Source organism: Triturus cristatus, chromosome 4_1 (assembly GCF_964204655.1).
Source record: "Triturus cristatus chromosome 4_1, aTriCri1.1, whole genome shotgun sequence".
In the NCBI taxonomy this organism is placed as follows: Eukaryota; Metazoa; Chordata; class Amphibia; order Caudata; family Salamandridae; genus Triturus; species Triturus cristatus.
Window position 1 is genome coordinate 913,835,162 of NC_140585.1, and position 18,216 is coordinate 913,853,377.

At 48.7% G+C, this 18,216-nt stretch overlaps 1 protein-coding gene across 2 annotated transcripts in view; it reads left to right on the forward strand.

The window, feature by feature from the left end:
• Positions 1–18,216, forward strand: part of LOC146855790 (uncharacterized) — a 208,021-nt gene that overhangs the window by 37,526 nt on the left and 152,279 nt on the right. For both annotated transcript variants that reach the window (XM_085653699.1, XM_085653700.1), the window contains exon 6: positions 4,180–4,338. In XM_085653699.1, coding sequence (XP_085509825.1) covers positions 4,180–4,338 — 159 coding nt within the window. The remainder of the gene's footprint in view (positions 1–4,179; positions 4,339–18,216) is intronic.

Consider the following 18,216-nt stretch of genomic DNA (forward strand, 5'->3'; position numbering starts at 1 on the left):
AGCGCTACGAAGCCACCCAGCTAGCAGCAATGCACAAGAAAAAAGCGGGCAAACATACCATTAGTATAACACACAGTTGCACGCTGTACATATCATAACATAAAATATGACGGCTGAATAAATAAATAAACAACACTCAGCATTGTGTAATATAACGTTGCATACCGGAGCAATTAAAATCTGATTTGAAATCACTTTCGTTTTGTTAGGTCTCGTAAAATGAAATGGCAAGTGTTTTACTCGAGGACAGCGTTTGTCGAAGGACAGACCTGTGTATTTCTCTTCACGTACAAGGAATGCCTTTGAAGAGGGTGGCTAGAGTCTTTACACACTGATCAGAGCGGGCGTTGGCATCGGGCAGAAAGGCAGCGTCTTTTTCGGATTCGGGGGCGTGTTTTGCTGTTGTCTCCTCCTTGAGACTTCTCGCAAAAAACACGCCCCCCGATCCGAAAAGGACGGGGCCTGTTTGGAATGACTGACCTCTTCTCCAGTGGCTGGCCAGTATTTACGAGGCCAGCCAATGGAGAACAGGGGAGAAGAGGGGCGGGTTAAAGCCCCTCTTCTCCAAGTCATAAAATCTCCGACTTCCGGTTCTGCCTTTCGGCAGACCGGTAGTCCTCGACCTAAAAAAAACAACAACAAAAACAATTGCAATGCAATAGGTCTCACATTACTGAATCTTTGAGCTGCTATTGGTGTTGCATTACTATTAGCAATGCCAACAGCTCAAACTTTAATAATGCGAGACATATTGCATTGAAAATGCTTGTTTTTATAGAGCCCAACAAGGCCAGAAGTTGGGAGGAAGAATCCAAATCTGAAGGGGTGGGGGCCCTCCTCTACCTTGCTTGGTAGAGGCGTCTCTATAGCACCTAAGGTTACACCACAGACTGCCAAAAGGCATTATTTAATTTTTGGTTGTCTTCCCAAAAACAGTAGTATTGTAAAAGTTGTGACAACGAATCCTTTAGAAGATTTATCCATTGGGAAACGTCCTTTACAACGAAGGCCTAAGAACGACAAGCCTTTACAACGGATTTTGACGCAGGCATCACAACGCTGGATGTTTCAACGAATAAAGCATTACAAAGAAAATCTTTAAAAATGAAAAAGAATTGGCCGCATATCACTGATTTAATAGAGACCTCTTTGAGTGTTGTTGGCAGTGCACATTAGGGCTCAGAGCTGGGGAAGGGGCGGTTCCTTCATTCCTCCACTACAAGGTAGAAAAGAGACTTCTATTAAACTGGGTGGCATTCTTAGATCTCCGTCTTCCCAAAACGGTTATACAGCGTATTATCTGTGCTGCACAGATGCCCGTTCTCTTCAGAAAAACTAAAAGGGGCTGATTAGTGTGTAAATTGATACCATCGAGCTCCCTATCGAGTGATGCCCAAATATTATGCGAGTACGTTTTATGGCGAAGAACCAAGGAAATTGCACCGTAGGATTGATGCTGCTGAGATCTGTACATGAATGGATCAATACGCTTAAAAGCACCAGCATCCATGCGCTACCATTATGCAACAGACTTAGTGCCAGCTCTACTCGTTGCTACTTTTCAACTTCTTGAGTTCAATTAAATGATTACCATTAGTCTTGGTGGATAAAAAGCCCACAATTCATGGCACTTCGAGGCGCTGTAAGCCACGTGATAGAAGCATTGGTTGGGAAATATCATATAGCTCTTAATGCCTCCGCGCAGCCTGACTCCAAATACATTACTGTGCCAGAATCCAAACTTTTGCCGTGCTCTCACATGTGGCTTATGTTTGAACAGAAGTAGGAAAATAATATAATAATCTCATGCAGGCGACTTAGGGTGGCTCATCCGAAGGGGGTGTGGGGTACTTACCTGACGCTGGCTATCCTCAGCAGCACTGTCGAAATATTGTATAAACATGAACAGGAAAAAGAATGGCAGGAAAGCAAGGTAGAGGTGCCGAAAGCAGAGTTGAGTCAACGCTGCTTAAGGCTGTGGGGGGACGATGGGGGGAGGTGAGAGGTGCACCTTGTGTGGGTCTTAGAGCTCAGAGCTTTGCGTGGGGGGGGAGAAGGGGTGCGTCCCGTAAAGTATTCAGTTTTCCTCACAGCAGGAAACAAAACACTGCAGCCCTCAACATTCAGCATATGCTCTACTCGTTAAGAGCAGTTAACTGTTCACTAGTCAAGCACAGTGAAACAGAAAGCGGAGCCTTCAGTACGCATAAAAAAAAAGACAGGTATTATTATTATTAAAAACCATTCAGCATTTTACTGTTAGCGTTGTATAAGTATGGGTGATGTTGCAATTCGTGGTAATGGCAAATTCCATGAATACCTATGTGGTGGCGTGAAAAGTGTTTTGTAGAAAACACTGCCGTTGTGAGGGAACTGCCGTTGTAACGCAAGCGTACTAAAAGCCTTCATTGTAAAGGCGTTCATTATTCTGTCATGCATTTATTACCCTTATTAATATTTATCAGCCCCCAAGTCACTGATTTGTTAACTTTTGCCCGCATTTAATGGAGTCCCAGCTTAAGTGCCTCACTCTATAACTGGGAGCCTCATTATGGTTTTGTTTTTGTTTTTGAGCAGGGGTGGGCATGGAGCCACTCACTGGGTGCCTAGCTCTTTAACCTCCCTCACTTCTGCAGTCCATGCTGCTCTTGTGGGGTGTTCCAGTAGGTATTTACAACTCTTGATACATTTTTGTTGTATTCTCCTTTCTCTTATTTGTTTGGATGAAGGATGATTTTTAACTTGTTGGTTTGGGAGTTGGGGCGCAGCTAAGGGGTGATTTTGGTCAGGTGAGTACATGGTGATGAAGGGGTTAGGATGGCCTTCCATACTAGACCAGATAGGGAAGCCTCTGTGAGTATTGTTTGATGCCTTGCAGCATTATAGGTACCTATGTGCTTAACGTTATGCATCCACTGAATAAGAATGTTTGTGGCTTGAAACATCAGCTGCATGTGGGCAACATGAATAGCATAAAAGAGGGATAAAGAGTTAACTTGATTTTTGTATCAAGCCCTGCAGTTAGCTAAACAAAAGGTTCCCATTCCTGGAATTCCCCTGCTGAAGAGATGAAGTGGGGCCCTGTTTCGTTAGGCAGAAAGTCAGGCACTACAACAAGAGGAGAGGAGGGGATTGTGGAAGCACCCTACACCATTGCAATGGGATGAATTTCCATTGGCCCACACAACCGTGTGCTAAAGTGACTAGTCTCCCCGGAGTAGTTCTAAGGTTATAAGTGGATGGAATCTCTAGAGTTGTTTATATCTACACTCCTCTCCAGTATTTTGAGATGTGTGTAAGGGGGGGGGGGGGCACACTTCCCTCTCCACTTCTTTCTTGCATTAGCATAAGGCAAAACCTGTTTAAATATACCTTGTATTTAGTGTCTCGAAACACAACCCATGTTGCTGAAATTGTTTCACTGCCCGACTCTATGTGGTCTGTCGTAATGACTTGTATTTTCATTATTGTCTTCCGTTACTATGGTTAGCCAACATCAGTACTGGACAGTCCTGACCTGTCCGAAGTGGGCTTGGGGGTCCAACTGTGCTTTGGCAAATGATATCAGTTGCTGTTTTGCCATCCTCACATTGATTAGGTAGAGCAATTGGATGGTGTCCACTATTGTTATCGTAAGCATGACCTACTGTTATTACACCTAGTGAAAATGCATACATCTAAAATATAAAAACTCAGTACAGTTGTGTTTATAAAATAAAAAGATGAAGGTGGCGCTTGGGAATAATTTTGCACCATAGGACACAAAGCTGTCTAAATGTTTTAGAGGCCATCTGAATCTGTGGAATTTAATGATAACAGGGCAGTACAAATACATGTAGGTGTTCGATCTGCAGGTTATGAAAGGAACGGGGGGGGGGGTAACGCTTTTCAGGGGTTCTTATTGCTCTGAACTGGGTGGGTCGTCTCAGTCTTCCATGTAGTTTTAGACCAGGGTGGAAGGGCTGTATTGTGGAAGAAAAATTGCATGGTTACTACACTTGAAGTGACGGCTGTCTTGTGTTCCTAACCTTCTGAAAAGATGAGAGACACCGTTGGGGAAGGATGGCTGGTGAATCTAAATGAAGCTTAGTCACACGAGCAGCCCTTTAATCTTTGCTTCTGTTGCTGGTTTGAATCACCATGTAGGTCTGATGAAGCCTTGTTGCACTTGATTTTCAGTGGAAGATTTGTCTTTGTGGTCTAGTAATACCACTGAGAATGCTCAACGCAGCTCACAACTCAGAAAGAATGATCCCACAGAGGCAGGTTTGAAGGGTAAAGGCCAGATCACAGAGCAAATGCCTGTACATGTCAAACAGAGAAGCAGGAAAAACAGAGGTGAGTGATTTCTGTTCTGAAATTAAGTGACTAAACCAACCTAAATAAATAGACATTAAGTATCTTTTGTACCGTGACATGCTTGGGTTATCGTTCCTCCATTAGAAGGATCATTAGTAAATATTATTTTTTAAAGAAAAACTTGTATTTCTTTGCCATTCTTGAGCTGCCAGTTTTGTTTAGGCCCATTTTATGATTACTGGTGGAAGCACGTAAAAGCATTTCTGTTAGAAATATAGCATGCTGCTATGATATAATACATAATAACATTAAGGTTGTGTGAATTTCGTTCAAAATGATTCTTGGGAACAGCTGATCTACAGTGGGACACATGTACACACACACACACACCTGATTGCTGCCAAGGTGTACATTGCACAGAAGACTATACATTTAAGTAAAGCGATGTACGTGATTCTAATTTCTAGGAGAAGGACTGGATTACAGGGGTCTTTGGAGGGAAGGCATAGCTGTTATAGTTCAGCCGGAGAATGTGAGGTTTGAGGGTGATTTTAAATGCTTGGAAGTTTTGAAATGATGTACAGCTTGGGTCAGAGCATTCGATTGTAAAGGCCGTGTAAGTGGGGGCTGTCAACTGAGGCACAGCATGTGGATGGCTTATGCATTGCTGGGAGATTGTTGGATGCAGAGAGCAGTATGCACATCTGTGTGACTATCTGGTGACATACTGAGGATGGGAGGGTGTGCTGTAGAATGAGATGTCCAGACTGAGGAGTTTGTAAAGAACTTGGTATTCAGCTGCTAGATGCCCAAACTGAATGCAGTATTGATACATGAGGAGCTTATGGGAAAGACTAAATAGGGTCAGTGTTGCAAACCTTTTTTGTTAAATTACCAAGCCAAACCAGAGAATGTTACTTTATTCCCTCTTCCTTCTAACTGGGTGTTAGACCTACGTCTAAGGGGGTAGCTTGGCTCAGGTCACTTGGCTCATCACTCCATTTGGCTTTTCAGGCCTGCATCCCACTCAGCTCGCAATCCTGCGCCACATCACTCAAAAAGAACACTACACCGATTTTTGTAAAAGAGTTACTGTAAACTTTATAACATTTCTTTTCTGATCAAGGTTCAGCTTTCAATTTGACATTACAATTGGAACCAGTTCATTTCATTTGCATTAGAACCTCTCTCTATTGTCTAAGGTCAAACCTGTACGTTACGGTACTAGATAAACTTGTCTTACTCTACAAGAATCCTCAATTCCACATGACAACAATGTACCTTATACTTGCAGAGAAAATGACAATTCACTCCAAACAATACATTTCATACAGTAGTCTTGGAATCGCCCTTTGAGCTTCTCCCACCCCGGATAGGGAGACCTAGTCACATTTCTCCATGGCGTACTTCAAATTGCCTTTCAAAAGAGAATTTAGTCCCCTCAAAATATTCGATCCGAGGGTTTCCCTCACAGCTGTACCCCGGGGCTCTTATTCTGCCAAACCTATCCAATCCCCGCCTTCTTTCTTATTAATCAACCCACAACAGTTTCATGAGCATGGGATACAATCCCCAATTATCACTGGCTGAGAGATTTTCCCTCCCCACACTGAGCAACAGGACTGTATCCCCCAATAGTCAGATCCAGTAACTTTCTTCGTGCTAGTCGCCGAGTGCTGGTGTTCCCCAGGAACTGAACCCCCCCGGGATACCCTGCTTACTGTAATCGCGCTGACCGACCTGCGCGTAGTAGGGCACAATCCTGCACAGGAGGAACCAGTTCCCGGGTGGCCGTCCTTACAACCTCCGATGGGGAAATCCTGTCATACGGTTAGAGGGCGTCTCACTAGGCCCCTCCCCGCTGAAATACCTCACCCGGCGCTCACTCATAAAGCGGATGTCCTCTGTTGCCACGGCCTTCCCTCGACGCTTCCTGGCTTCTTACACTCGACAAGCGCTCCCGCCACTGCCGACTGCAGCGCGACTTGCGGGGGCGCGGCCCTGACTCTGTCAGGCTCTTTCACCGCTGCGCAACTCGTGGGGGGTGCGGCCTCATCACACGGCTGCTGGGAGGGGCGGCACTTCTCTGTTGGCCCGGCTCACGTGACCCGGGTGACAGCTTCAAAGCCAGTTACGATTCAGCTTCCTGGCCGCCGCTTCTCCAAGCAATTGATCGGCGCGATGACAGCTCTCCACACAGCTGACGCGCGCGATGGACGCAAGCCCCACCAGAGAGTCCCAGCACCCCACCAGCCTTCACTGATCCCTCAGGACTCCACCGGGGTCTCGCAGATAGGCCCACGCCTCGAATCCACAAAGGTGAGGAACTTGGATCGGCCAGTGCGGGCAGGCAGAGATTAAGGGGCTTGGCTCACAGCAGATCAGATGGGCAGAACCGCTAGCCCGGGGAGTATTTAGCACAACTCCCTGCCCTAAAGTCCACGATGGGGCGCTGTCGCTGACGCCACTGGGGGGAAGTTTTGGATTCCCAAATGACATCCAGGGAGGTCTATGCAGTCCCAACGGCAATTCCCGCACGGAGTCCCTCTTCAGGCCTCCAGGTTACGCTAGGGATCCTTAACCAGAACACAATGCCTCCCAGGGTCGATGGCTGAGTTCAGGGATTGGTCAAATGATAGAGGGTGATGTCAGCTGAGTCGGGGGTTCGCGCAGACCCTAGGGTCTGTCCTCTCCCAATCCCGCGCAACCACCTCACCACTCAGGTGCCTCACTCCTGACTACTCCACAGCCCAGCTTGATTCTAAAATGGCCGCCCCCCTGTCACCTCTATTTATCACCTTGGGCTGGACTTGCCAGAGGGGTCCAGAAGGTTCTGGAACCTCCCATGGCAGTCATGGCCCGGGTGCTGAGGTGACAGTTGGAGCCACCATTTTGTGAATCCTACCTTCCTCCTCTATCTACCTCAGTGGAGCACCTTGCGCCTTTTCCTCATGTGAGGAGGAAAAGGCGCCCAGAACCTCTACATCAGCACCCCAAAAAGTTTGGTAGACAGAAAAAATGAGAAGGGGACAAGGGATAAAAATAATAAAATGAGGAGGGAACTGCCAAAGGGCTGACAGGTCTAACACGCGTCCCCCCCCAGCTGAAAGTGGGGAGAGCTACCCAACCCCTTGGGAGTCCTCTTCACTAAGGCGGAAATACCTTGAGAGACCGTCAGCATTGGCGTGGTCCACTCCTGGGCGATGTTCCACCCTAAAGTCCATCCCCTGTAGGGAAATGGACCACCTCAACAGCTTGGGATTCTCGCCCCTCATTTGCATCAGCCACCTGAGGGGCCGGTGGTCGGTCTGAACCAGGAAGTGCGAGCCAAACAGGTATGGCCGCAGCTTCTTCAGAGCCCACACCACCGCAAAAGCTTCCCTCTCAATTGCACTCCACCTCTGTTCCTGGGGGAGTAGTCTCCTAGAAAGGAAAACCACCGGTTGGTCTAGACCCTCATCATTGAGTTGCGACAGCACTGCCCCAATACCGTGCTCCGACGCGTCTGTCTGGACAATGAACTCCTTGGCAAAGTCAGGGGCCCTGAGAACAGGTGCCGCACACATGGCCTTTTTCAAGGTGTCAAAAGCTTGTTGACATCCCTCGGTCCAGATCACCCGTCGAGGGTGCTTTTTGGAAGTGAGCTCAGTCAAGGGGGCCACGATGGTTCCGTATCCCTTGACAAAGCGTCGGTAGTAACCAGTGAGGCCCAAGAAGGCCCGGACCTCCGTCTGTGTCTTGGGGGGCTCCCAGGCCATGATGGTTTCGATCGTGGCCTGGAGGGGTTGCACCTTACCCCGACCCACCAAGTGACCGAGGTACACTACCGACCCCTACCCGATCTGGCACTTACTGGCTTTGATCGTCAGATCTGCCTGCTGCAAAGCCTGAAGTACAGCCTGAAGGTGACACAAATGGTCCTCCCAGCTGCGGCTGAAGACAGCAATGTCATCCAGGTACGCAACTGAAAAGGCTTCCATTCCAGAGAGGACCTGGTTCACCAATCGCTGGAACGTAGCAGGGGCGTTCTTGAGCCCAAAGGGCATCACACAGAACTGGTAGTGACCCTCGGGTGTGGAGAAGGCTGACCTTTCCTTGGCTCCATCCGTCAGGGAAATCTGCCAGTACCCAGATGTGAGGTCAAAGGTACTGAGATATTGGGCAGCTCCCAACCGGTCAATGAGCTCATCCGCCCTCGGGATAGGATGAGCATCCGTCTTCGTCACTGAATTCAGTCCCCTATAATCCACACAGAACCGGAGCTCTGGGGTAGTGCCCGGTGGGGCAGATTTGGGTACCAGTACCACCGGACTGGACCAGGGACTACTTGAAGGCTCAATCACTCCTAGCTCTAGCATCTTGGTAACTTCCTCATGGATGCTAGCCTTCACCTTATCTGACAGTCGGTAGGACTTGGACTTCACAGGTGGGTTGTCTCCTGTGTCCACATCATGGGTACACAGATGAGTCCTTCCCGGGATAAGGGAGAACAAGGACCCAAACTGCTCCAGAACCTGGCGACAGTCCTTCCGTTGTTCAGGAGTTAGTGACGGTGAAAGGATCACTCCCTCCACCGATCCATCCTTCTCTTGGGACGCAAACAGATCGGGAAGAGGTTCACTTTCCTCTTCCTCTGACCCATCAGTCACCATCATCAACGTGACCTCGGGTCTCTCTTGGTGAGGCTTGAGACGGTTGACATGGAGCACCCGATGGGGCTGCCTGGGGGTCTTAAGATCTACCACGTAGGTAACCTTGCCCTTTTTCTCAACCACCTCAAAGGGGCCTGACCAGCGATCCTGGAGGGCGCTAAGCTCTCCAGGTTCCATCACCCACACCTTCTGGCCAGGCTCCAGCTCCACCGGGTGAGCATTTCGATCATACCATTCCTTCATGACCGTTTGGCTGGCTTCTAGGTTTTCCGAAGCTTGCTTCCACAACCTAGCCATTTGGCTACGAAAGGCCAGCATGTAGCTCAACACATCCGGGGGAAGTTTTCTGGGAGTCTTTTCCCATCCATCCTTCACCAGGCTGAGGGGTCCACGCACAGGGTGCCCGTACAACAACTCGAAGGGGCTGAAGCCCACTCCCTTCTGTGGTACCTCCCTGTACGAGAACAGCAAACAAGGTAGGAGGACGTCCCATTTCCTCCGCAGGCTCTCGGGCAGACTCCGGATCATGCCCTTTAAGGTTTTGTTAAACCTTTCCACCAGACCATTAGTCTGGGGGTGATAAGGGGTGGAGAACCGGTAAGTAACTCCACACTCCTTCCACATAGCCCGCATGTATGCCGACATGAAGTTGGTACCTCTGTCCGACACCACTTCCTTGGGGAATCCCATCCGGGTAAAAATTCCCATAAGGGCCCGTACCACCGCAGGTGCAGTAATGGTCCTCAAAGGGATAGCCTCTGGGTACCGTGTGGCATGATCCACCAGAACCAGGATAAACCTGTGACCGGCCGACGTTGGTGGATCCAATGGCCCGACAATGTCGATGCCCACCCTTTCAAAGGGGGTACCAACGACAGGCAGTGGTTCCAGGGGAGCCTTCAGCTTCACCCCTGTTTTCCCACTAGCTTGGCAGGTTACACACGTCCTACAGAAAGTATCGGACGTAATCCTCATCTGAGGCCAGTAAAAATGAGGGACAAGTCGAGCAAAGGTCTTGTCTTGTCCCAAGTGTCCTGCCAAGGGTATTTCGTGAGCCAGTCCTAATAGGAAGGCTCGGTAACGCTGGGGAACTACCAAGGCCCGGGATGAACCATGCACCGGAGCCTTGGGTTCGCTATACAGGAGTCCATCTTCCCAATATATGTGGAAGTTCCCCGAATCGTTACCCGCTGCCTGGGCCTCGGCCTGCCGCCGTAAACCCTCAAGGGTAGGGCACTCCTTCTGGGCCCGACAAAACTCTTCCCTAGTAGGTCCTCCCTCCACCTGCCAGTCTGCAGGGGTAGGCAAGCCCTCCAGGGATGTTACATCCCCCTCCGTAGACTCCGGGACCACCTCAGTTGCCCCATCCACCTTTGGAGGGTCAGATGCCGGGGCAGGCTTTCCCCATCCCCGTCTACCCTTTCCGGCAGCTGGTTGGGCCTTTGTCCCAGGCTCCAACCTCTGTGAATCCCTTCTTCGGGTGGTCACGGACCGAGTGTGGGCACACGTCCACTCAGGGGTCCCCAACATTTCCATGTGGGCCCTGAACTCAACCTCCTTCCATGCCGAGTGTTCAAGGTCGTTTCCCAACAGGCAGTCGACCGGCATGGCAGGGCTGATCGCAACTCGTAGAAGACCCGCCACCCCTCCCCACTCAAAGGGAACCTGGGCCACCGGATAGTGACCCTCTCGGTTGTCAGCCATCACAACCGGGTGGACTACATTGGGGACCACCTGCTCCGGGGACACCAGCTGACTCCTTACCATAGTCATGCTGGCTCCTGTGTCCCTCAGAGCCTCCACCCTCTGGGCATTGATGGTGACCCATTGCCTGTACTTAGTAGTATTCGAGGGCATCTGGGTCTTAGGAACCATCTCACAATCCCCTAAGGACACTAAGGTTAGCCCTGCCCACTCACCTCCCTTATCTAGGGGCAACTCCTCCCCGAGCACTACACTCGCCAGCCCAGGGGTCTTTCCTCCAATGGGAGGGTGTGGTCTCTTGGGACACTTGGCATCCCCCTTATAGTGCCCAACCTCACCACACTCGTAACATCGGACAACCCTAGGCTGCTGACCACGGTCAGGATAAGGGGGTTTGTGGGGACCAACCTTAGGAGGGAATCCTACTCCCTTCCCTGGTGAACTCCTTTGGGGGCCTTTAGAGAACTCCCTCTTTTTGTCTTCCCCCCCTTTCTTCTGTGGGGCGCCCTGTCCAGCCCCTTGGAAATTCCCTCCAGTCCCTTTTGAGGATACCCGGGTACTTGCCCAGATATCTGCCTCCTCTGCAAGCTTCCTGGGATTAGTGAGCTTGCTGTCTACTAGGTGCTGACGCAGCTCTGGAAAACTTTTCTCGAGGAGATGCTCCTTTAAGATTAAATTGTACAGTCTCTCATAGTCCTTGACTTCACTACCCTGCACCCAGCCCTCTAGGGCCTTCCTGGCATAGTCCAAGAAGTCCACCCAATTCTGAGTGGACAACTTCTGACTGCCCCGGAACCTCTGCCTGAATTTTTCAGGGGTCAGCCCAAATTTCCTCACTAGGGCTACCTTCATAACGGGGTACCGGGTCTGGTCTGGCTGTTCTAGCGCTAACCAGGCATCCCTCCCCACCGGAGGCATATACCTATACAGGCCACCCCCCCACTGGGCTTCGGGGACCCCATGGGCTCTTAGAGAGACCTCATAGGCAGCCAGCCATTTTACAATATCATCCCCTATACCATAGCTAGCAACCACATCTTTGGGCAGGTAGGGCCTGGACTCTCTCGGGACTTCTCTCGGTATGCTGCCACCATTAGGACTGCTGGGGGTTCCAAGTTGAAGGGCTTTGAGCTCTAACTCTTTTAAGTGAAGCTCATGGAGGAACCTCCTCTCCTCCCTCTCCTTTTCCAACCGGGCCAGATCCATTCTAAGCTGTCTCTCTTCCCTCCGATCAACTAGGTCAGCAGAGGACAGGCTCCCCCCTGTGGCGCTACTTCCCACTCTTGATGGGGCCCTAGACCCAACGTCCATATTACCGCTCCCAGGGGGAAGAAGGACTTCCGGTTCTTCTAGGGGATCTAGTCCTGGTTCTTCCTCCCGTTTCCCGCTAGGGTGGGGCCATAACCCAGGCTCTTAAGCTTGCCTGGAGCTCTGTCTTCTTCGCCCCCTGCTTAAAGAATACCCCCCGTTCCTGGCAGAACTCCTTCAATTGGGCCACTGTATACTCCTCCAGCCTACCCAATTCGAATTCCATCCTGCCAGATGGGACCCCAACACAGTTAACAAGAACTTTACTCAAGAAAGGGAATATACACAGGACAATTTCAAAAATCCTCCAATTAGAAAACAATCTGGAGAAAACTCCAGTCAAAACAATCCAGTGTAGGTGGTGATGCACGCTAAATTGCCACTAAGCGGATGCAAGCACTGAATAAGTCATCCCACCGCTGAGCACCAATCTGTTAGACCTACGTCTAAGGGGGTAGCTTGGCTCAGGTCACTTGGCTCATCACTCCATTTGGCTTTTCAGGCCTGCATCCCACTCAGCTCGCAATCCTGCGCCACATCACTCAAAAAGAACACTACACCGATTTTTGTAAAAGAGTTACTGTAAACTTTATAACATTTCTTTTCTGATCAAGGTTCAGCTTTCAATTTGACATTACAATTGGAACCAGTTCATTTCATTTGCATTAGAACCTCTCTCTATTGTCTAAGGTCAAACCTGTACGTTACGGTACTAGATAAACTTGTCTTACTCTACAAGAATCCTCAATTCCACATGACAACAATGTACCTTATACTTGCAGAGAAAATGACAATTCACTCCAAACAATACATTTCATACAGTAGTCTTGGAATCGCCCTTTGAGCTTCTCCCACCCCGGATAGGGAGACCTAGTCACATTTCTCCATGGCGTACTTCAAATTGCCTTTCAAAAGAGAATTTAGTCCCCTCAAAATATTCGATCCGAGGGTTTCCCTCACAGCTGTACCCCGGGGCTCTTATTCTGCCAAACCTATCCAATCCCCGCCTTCTTTCTTATTAATCAACCCACAACAGTTTCATGAGCATGGGATACAATCCCCAATTATCACTGGCTGAGAGATTTTCCCTCCCCACACTGAGCAACAGGACTGTATCCCCCAATAGTCGGATCCAGTCACTTTCTTCGTGCTAGTCGCCGAGTGCTGGTGTTCCCCAGGAACTGAACCCCCCCGGGATACCCTGCTTACTGTAATCGCGCTGACCGACCTGCGCGTAGTAGGGCACAATCCTGCACAGGAGGAACCAGTTCCCGGGTGGCCGTCCTTACAACCTCCGATGGGGAAATCCTGTCATACGGTTAGAGGGCGTCTCACTAGGCCCCTCCCCGCTGAAATACCTCACCCGGCGCTCACTCATAAAGCGGATGTCCTCTGTTGCCACGGCCTTCCCTCGACGCTTCCTGGCTTCTTACACTCGACAAGCGCTCCCGCCACTGCCGACTGCAGCGCGACTTGCGGGGGCGCGGCCCTGACTCCGTCAGGCTCTTTCACCGCTGCACAACTCGTGGGGGGTGCGGCCTCATCACACGGCTGCTGGGAGGGGCGGCACTTCTCTGTTGGCCCGGCTCACGTGACCCGGGTGACAGCTTCAAAGCCAGTTACGATTCAGCTTCCTGGCCGCCGTTTCTCCAAGCAATTGATCGGCGCGATGACAGCTCTCCACACAGCTGACGCGCGCGATGGACGCAAGCCCCACCAGAGAGTCCCAGCACCCCACCAGCCTTCACTGATCCCTCAGGACTCCACCGGGGTCTCGCAGATAGGCCCACGCCTCGAATCCACAAAGGTGAGGAACTTGGATCGGCCAGTGCGGGCAGGCAGAGATTAAGGGGCTTGGCTCACAGCAGATCAGATGGGCAGAACCGCTAGCCCGGGGAGTATTTAGCACAACTCCCTGCCCTAAAGTCCACGATGGGGCGCTGTCGCTGACGCCACTGGGGGGAAGTTTTGGATTCCCAAATGACATCCAGGGAGGTCTAGGCAGTCCCAACGGCAATTCCCGCACGGAGTCCCTCTTCAGGCCTCCAGGTTACGCTAGGGATCCTTAACCAGAACACAATGTGTCCCAGGGTCGATGGCTGAGTTCAGGGATTGGTCAAATGATAGAGGGTGATGTCAGCTGAGTAGGGGGTTCGCGCAGACCCTAGGGTCTGTCCTCTCCCAATCCCGCGCAACCACCTAACCACTCAGGTGCCTCACTCCTGACTACTCCACAGCCCAGCTTGATTATAAAATGGCCGCCCCCCTGTCACCTCTATTTATCACCTTGGGCTGGACTTGCCAGAGGGGTCCAGAAGGTTCTGGAACCTCCCATGGCAGTCATGGCCCGGGTGCTGAGGTGACAGTTGGAGCCACCATTTTGTGAATCCTACCTTCCTCCTCTATCTACCTCAGTGGAGCACCTTGCGCCTTTTCCTCATGTGAGGAGGAAAAGGCGCCCAGAACCTCTACATCAGCACCCCAAAAAGTTTGGTAGACAGAAAAAATGAGAAGGGGACAAGGGATAAAAATAATAAAATGAGGAGGGAACTGCCAAAGGGCTGACAGGTCTAACACTGGGATATTGAGATATTTGGCTGTACGAAAAGGGAGGCAAGAGAAAATTATTTGGATGTTTAGTAGAGTTTGGCCACACTCCCGGAAGTGTAGGTAGAATATTCAATTCACATCTTGTCAGACATTAATCCCAAATTTCTGCCCATGTGGGATGGAAAGTACATTGAGGAGATTTGGATGTCATGGCCAGTAAGTACATTTTTATTATGCATGATTATTTAAAACCGTTGCATTCAGAACATTACAGGTTAAATTTCAGAAATATTGCATTGATAAAACTATAAAAAATAAAGTGCAAAGTTTAAAAATGCTTTTGTTTTGTGAATAAAAGACAAAATTGTTTCGAATGTGATAGCACCACTGGCACCGATTTACGAGCCTATTTAAAATCAGTTAAATAAACTTTCTAATTTTAAACCAGTAGAGTGAACCGGTACAGCATCTACAACACTCTATAGTGGATCTTAACTGTTGGCAGCAGGTTTTTTCAGTCTCAGTGCTGTTAGATCGAGAAATTTTGTAAGGCGACAGTTTAGCTGTACTAAAGTTGAATTGAAGCACAGCTTCACTGCTTGCCTACAGGACCTTACTCCATGCTGGATAAATAATGGTTTTAACAGTGTTTTCCGGATGTCCTTTAGCTTCTTGCATATACATATGATATGGAGCAAGGTCTCAGTGTCATACGCACACAGACGGCAAAACTGATCACCCCCTCGTCTTTCCCACGGTGGCAAAAACAGATTGATTGGGCCAACTCCCAGCCGTAGTCTTAGAAATTTTTCTTTGGTCACAAGCTTAGTTCCGACCTTGAGGTAGGGCTGAGGTTTAAGAATATCGTAGTTGTTGAGCACAACCCAACCATGAGCTCGCTTGGATGCCGCTTTCTTGTCCTTTATGACCGATATGAGCCTTGTCGATTTTGTTACTAGCTTTTAAAAAACAGAGTGGCCCATTGGAGTGTTCCACGCGTCTGTCTGACCGAGAGCCTGCAGGAGTTCTGAAGGTAGACGTTAGCTGGCAACTTTCCAGTGCGGGACAATTCAAGCCAGAGCTGTTTATTCAAAGACCCTATGTCCGCAGCTCTGATTTTGTGCCAGCTCTTTAAATAGGCTCCCTGCCTTTCTATTTCCTGTTTTTGAAGACCAAATTCCAGCCTTATTTGAGCTGGTGAAAGATATTTGGGGAGCTGGAATATCGCATGATACGAGGTTGCAATTATACAGTTGAGTAGAGCAGCGTCTCTTCCGGTCATAGATTCACTCCCATAGGTGATTGTTGGATGCAGTTTGGCTCGCAAGACTTTTAAAAAGGGATCAAGCATTAAGTCCGGCAGCAGTTTCTTCAGGGGTTTTAATGCCAAGCAGGTCATTACTCCCTTCCTTCGTAAGGATTCTAGCTGTGGCTTACAGGAATTGTTTTTATCTAAAAGCACGCCCAAATATTTATAGTTTGTTATTGGTCCACACCTTTGCCGGCCAGGTACCAGCTAGGATTTGACTTCTTGTGATGATTTACAGCCATAACATTTGATTTTTTTTCCGATGTGAGAAATTGTGGGTGACATCTAGCAGGTGCTGGAGTCCTATCCGAGTTCTGCTGATCAGCACTAAGTCATCTGCATAAAGTAGGTTTGTCAGTATCATGCCACCTAACTTCGGGGCGTGTGAGGAGCAAGCGTCCAGTTCTGCCGACAGATCCGCCAGGAAAAGGCTAAATAGCAGAGGGGCCAGGACGCATCCTTGCTTTAATCCCTTTGTAGTGGTGATTTTGCTCGAGAGATGGTTCCCCACGCCTAATTGAATTAGAATCCAGGTGTTGGTGTGCAGCTGTATGAGTTAGTCTAGGAGGGGTGGAGGTATCCCCCATTCTTTTAGCTTTTGCCAGAGGCTAGAACAGTCAACGTGATCGAAGGCTGCTGAGTAATCTATGAAGCAAAGGTATAGGGGATGGCCAGTAGGAAATAGGAGTAGGTGCAAGAAGTAATCATGCTACTGAGGAAACGAAAGTGGTGTAAAGAATGGAGTGGTTACCAGGACATATCCTTGTAGATTCAATATGTAAAGATGTAGGTAGAGAGTTTGATTAAAAATATGATTCTAGGGAGTTGGTAGATATGTAGTAGATGTATAAAGTCAGCGAAGTGCACCACACACAATATTGAGAGAAAAGAGGGTGGTAATACATAGTGTTGGAAGCTGATGTGAGAGCAAGGATGGTGAGAATGGAAGAGAGGTGATTGTGGTGGGCTAAGGTAATGAAGTTGGCAACACAACTTTTTACAGTCTGAGTGGAGTTAAGTGGAGTACATGAAATCATATGTGTAAAACTCTCCACCTAGTGTTCTTGTAGTCTCTATGTTATCGCCATTTAAGGGTAGACTTTTGACTTTTGGTGTTTATTTGCTTCAAAGCACAAATAGTTTATTTTTTTTTAGCAATATTTTGTTTGTTTCTAATCGAGCGTTTATGCTAATTCCCCTCCTTGTTCATCTGCAGTAGTTTATTTATTTGACGTGTTTTCTATTTTTTTCTCTGTTGTGAGTCAGCTCCAAGAACCCTTTCAAACTATTGCCATCTGACACACTTTTCTAATTAACAAACCAGTACACTGTGCAAAAATAAAAAATAAAAATTCTGTACTCTATTCCACTCCTCTCAGCCTGTTTCTTCAGGGTTCCCTTTCCTTTTTCAAAAGTCAATTTAAAACCCTTTTTAATTCCCCATAACATCTCTTTTGCTACTCTGCTCCATTGGAAGGTGTTTTCAACAGTTGCTATTGTTGGTTTCAGTTTTGTTTGCCCATGTCTGATGGCACTCTGCTTTCTAACTACTTTTGAATATGCAGAGGATAATTGCATGCATGTGCCAAATGCAATATTTGTGCTCCATTTTGGAAGGCAGTGACTGTTGAGCACTCTCTCAGTTGAAACTATAGAACTATAGCGTGAGTGAGTTGAAAGTCATTCAACAGCATGGTAATTAAGGAATCAATGCACTACTTCTTCTGAGCTTGTGTTTTCCACCTAGCCACTGGTCTTCCAGGGTCTTTTCCGGGACTTCAGCTTTTTTCAGTTGGAGCTTTTGCTGATACGGAGATGCAGGTGAAGACAGAAAACAAAACAATCAGCAGTGTTTGTTTAAAGTCTAACCCAATTGCACTGCGTCCTTGAGTGGTCTTTAAGTATGCAGATCACATGATAAGCAGGTTAACAGTTAAATGGCCTCAACATACCATTCACCAGCATTACTAGATTCAGCACCAGCACTCTGGACGCAGAGGAAACTTGAGAGACCGGAATGCATCCTGTTTCCGCAGAGACCCTCACTTGTTCAACAATTTGTCTCTGTTGTAGATGTAACTCAAGGTCTTTACACAAGGGTCTGGAACCACTCTAGCAGGTTAAGTCCCGTAGTATACAGCCATAGCCTAATAGCTCCCTTAGGGCTCCATCCTCCCTCCAACTGCCTTTGAGTGCGAGGCTTCATCGAGCTGACAGACACCAGCTTCCATACATTATCAGATTCTGACGGTTCCATGTCCAGCAGTCTAAGCATGCACAGTCAGTCAGTTCCTCACACAGATATCATGTCTCAATGTCGTCCTCTTTCCTTGCACACAGGATAACCCAGGTTTGCCACTGGAAAACATCATCCTATTTCTTCCCACACATATT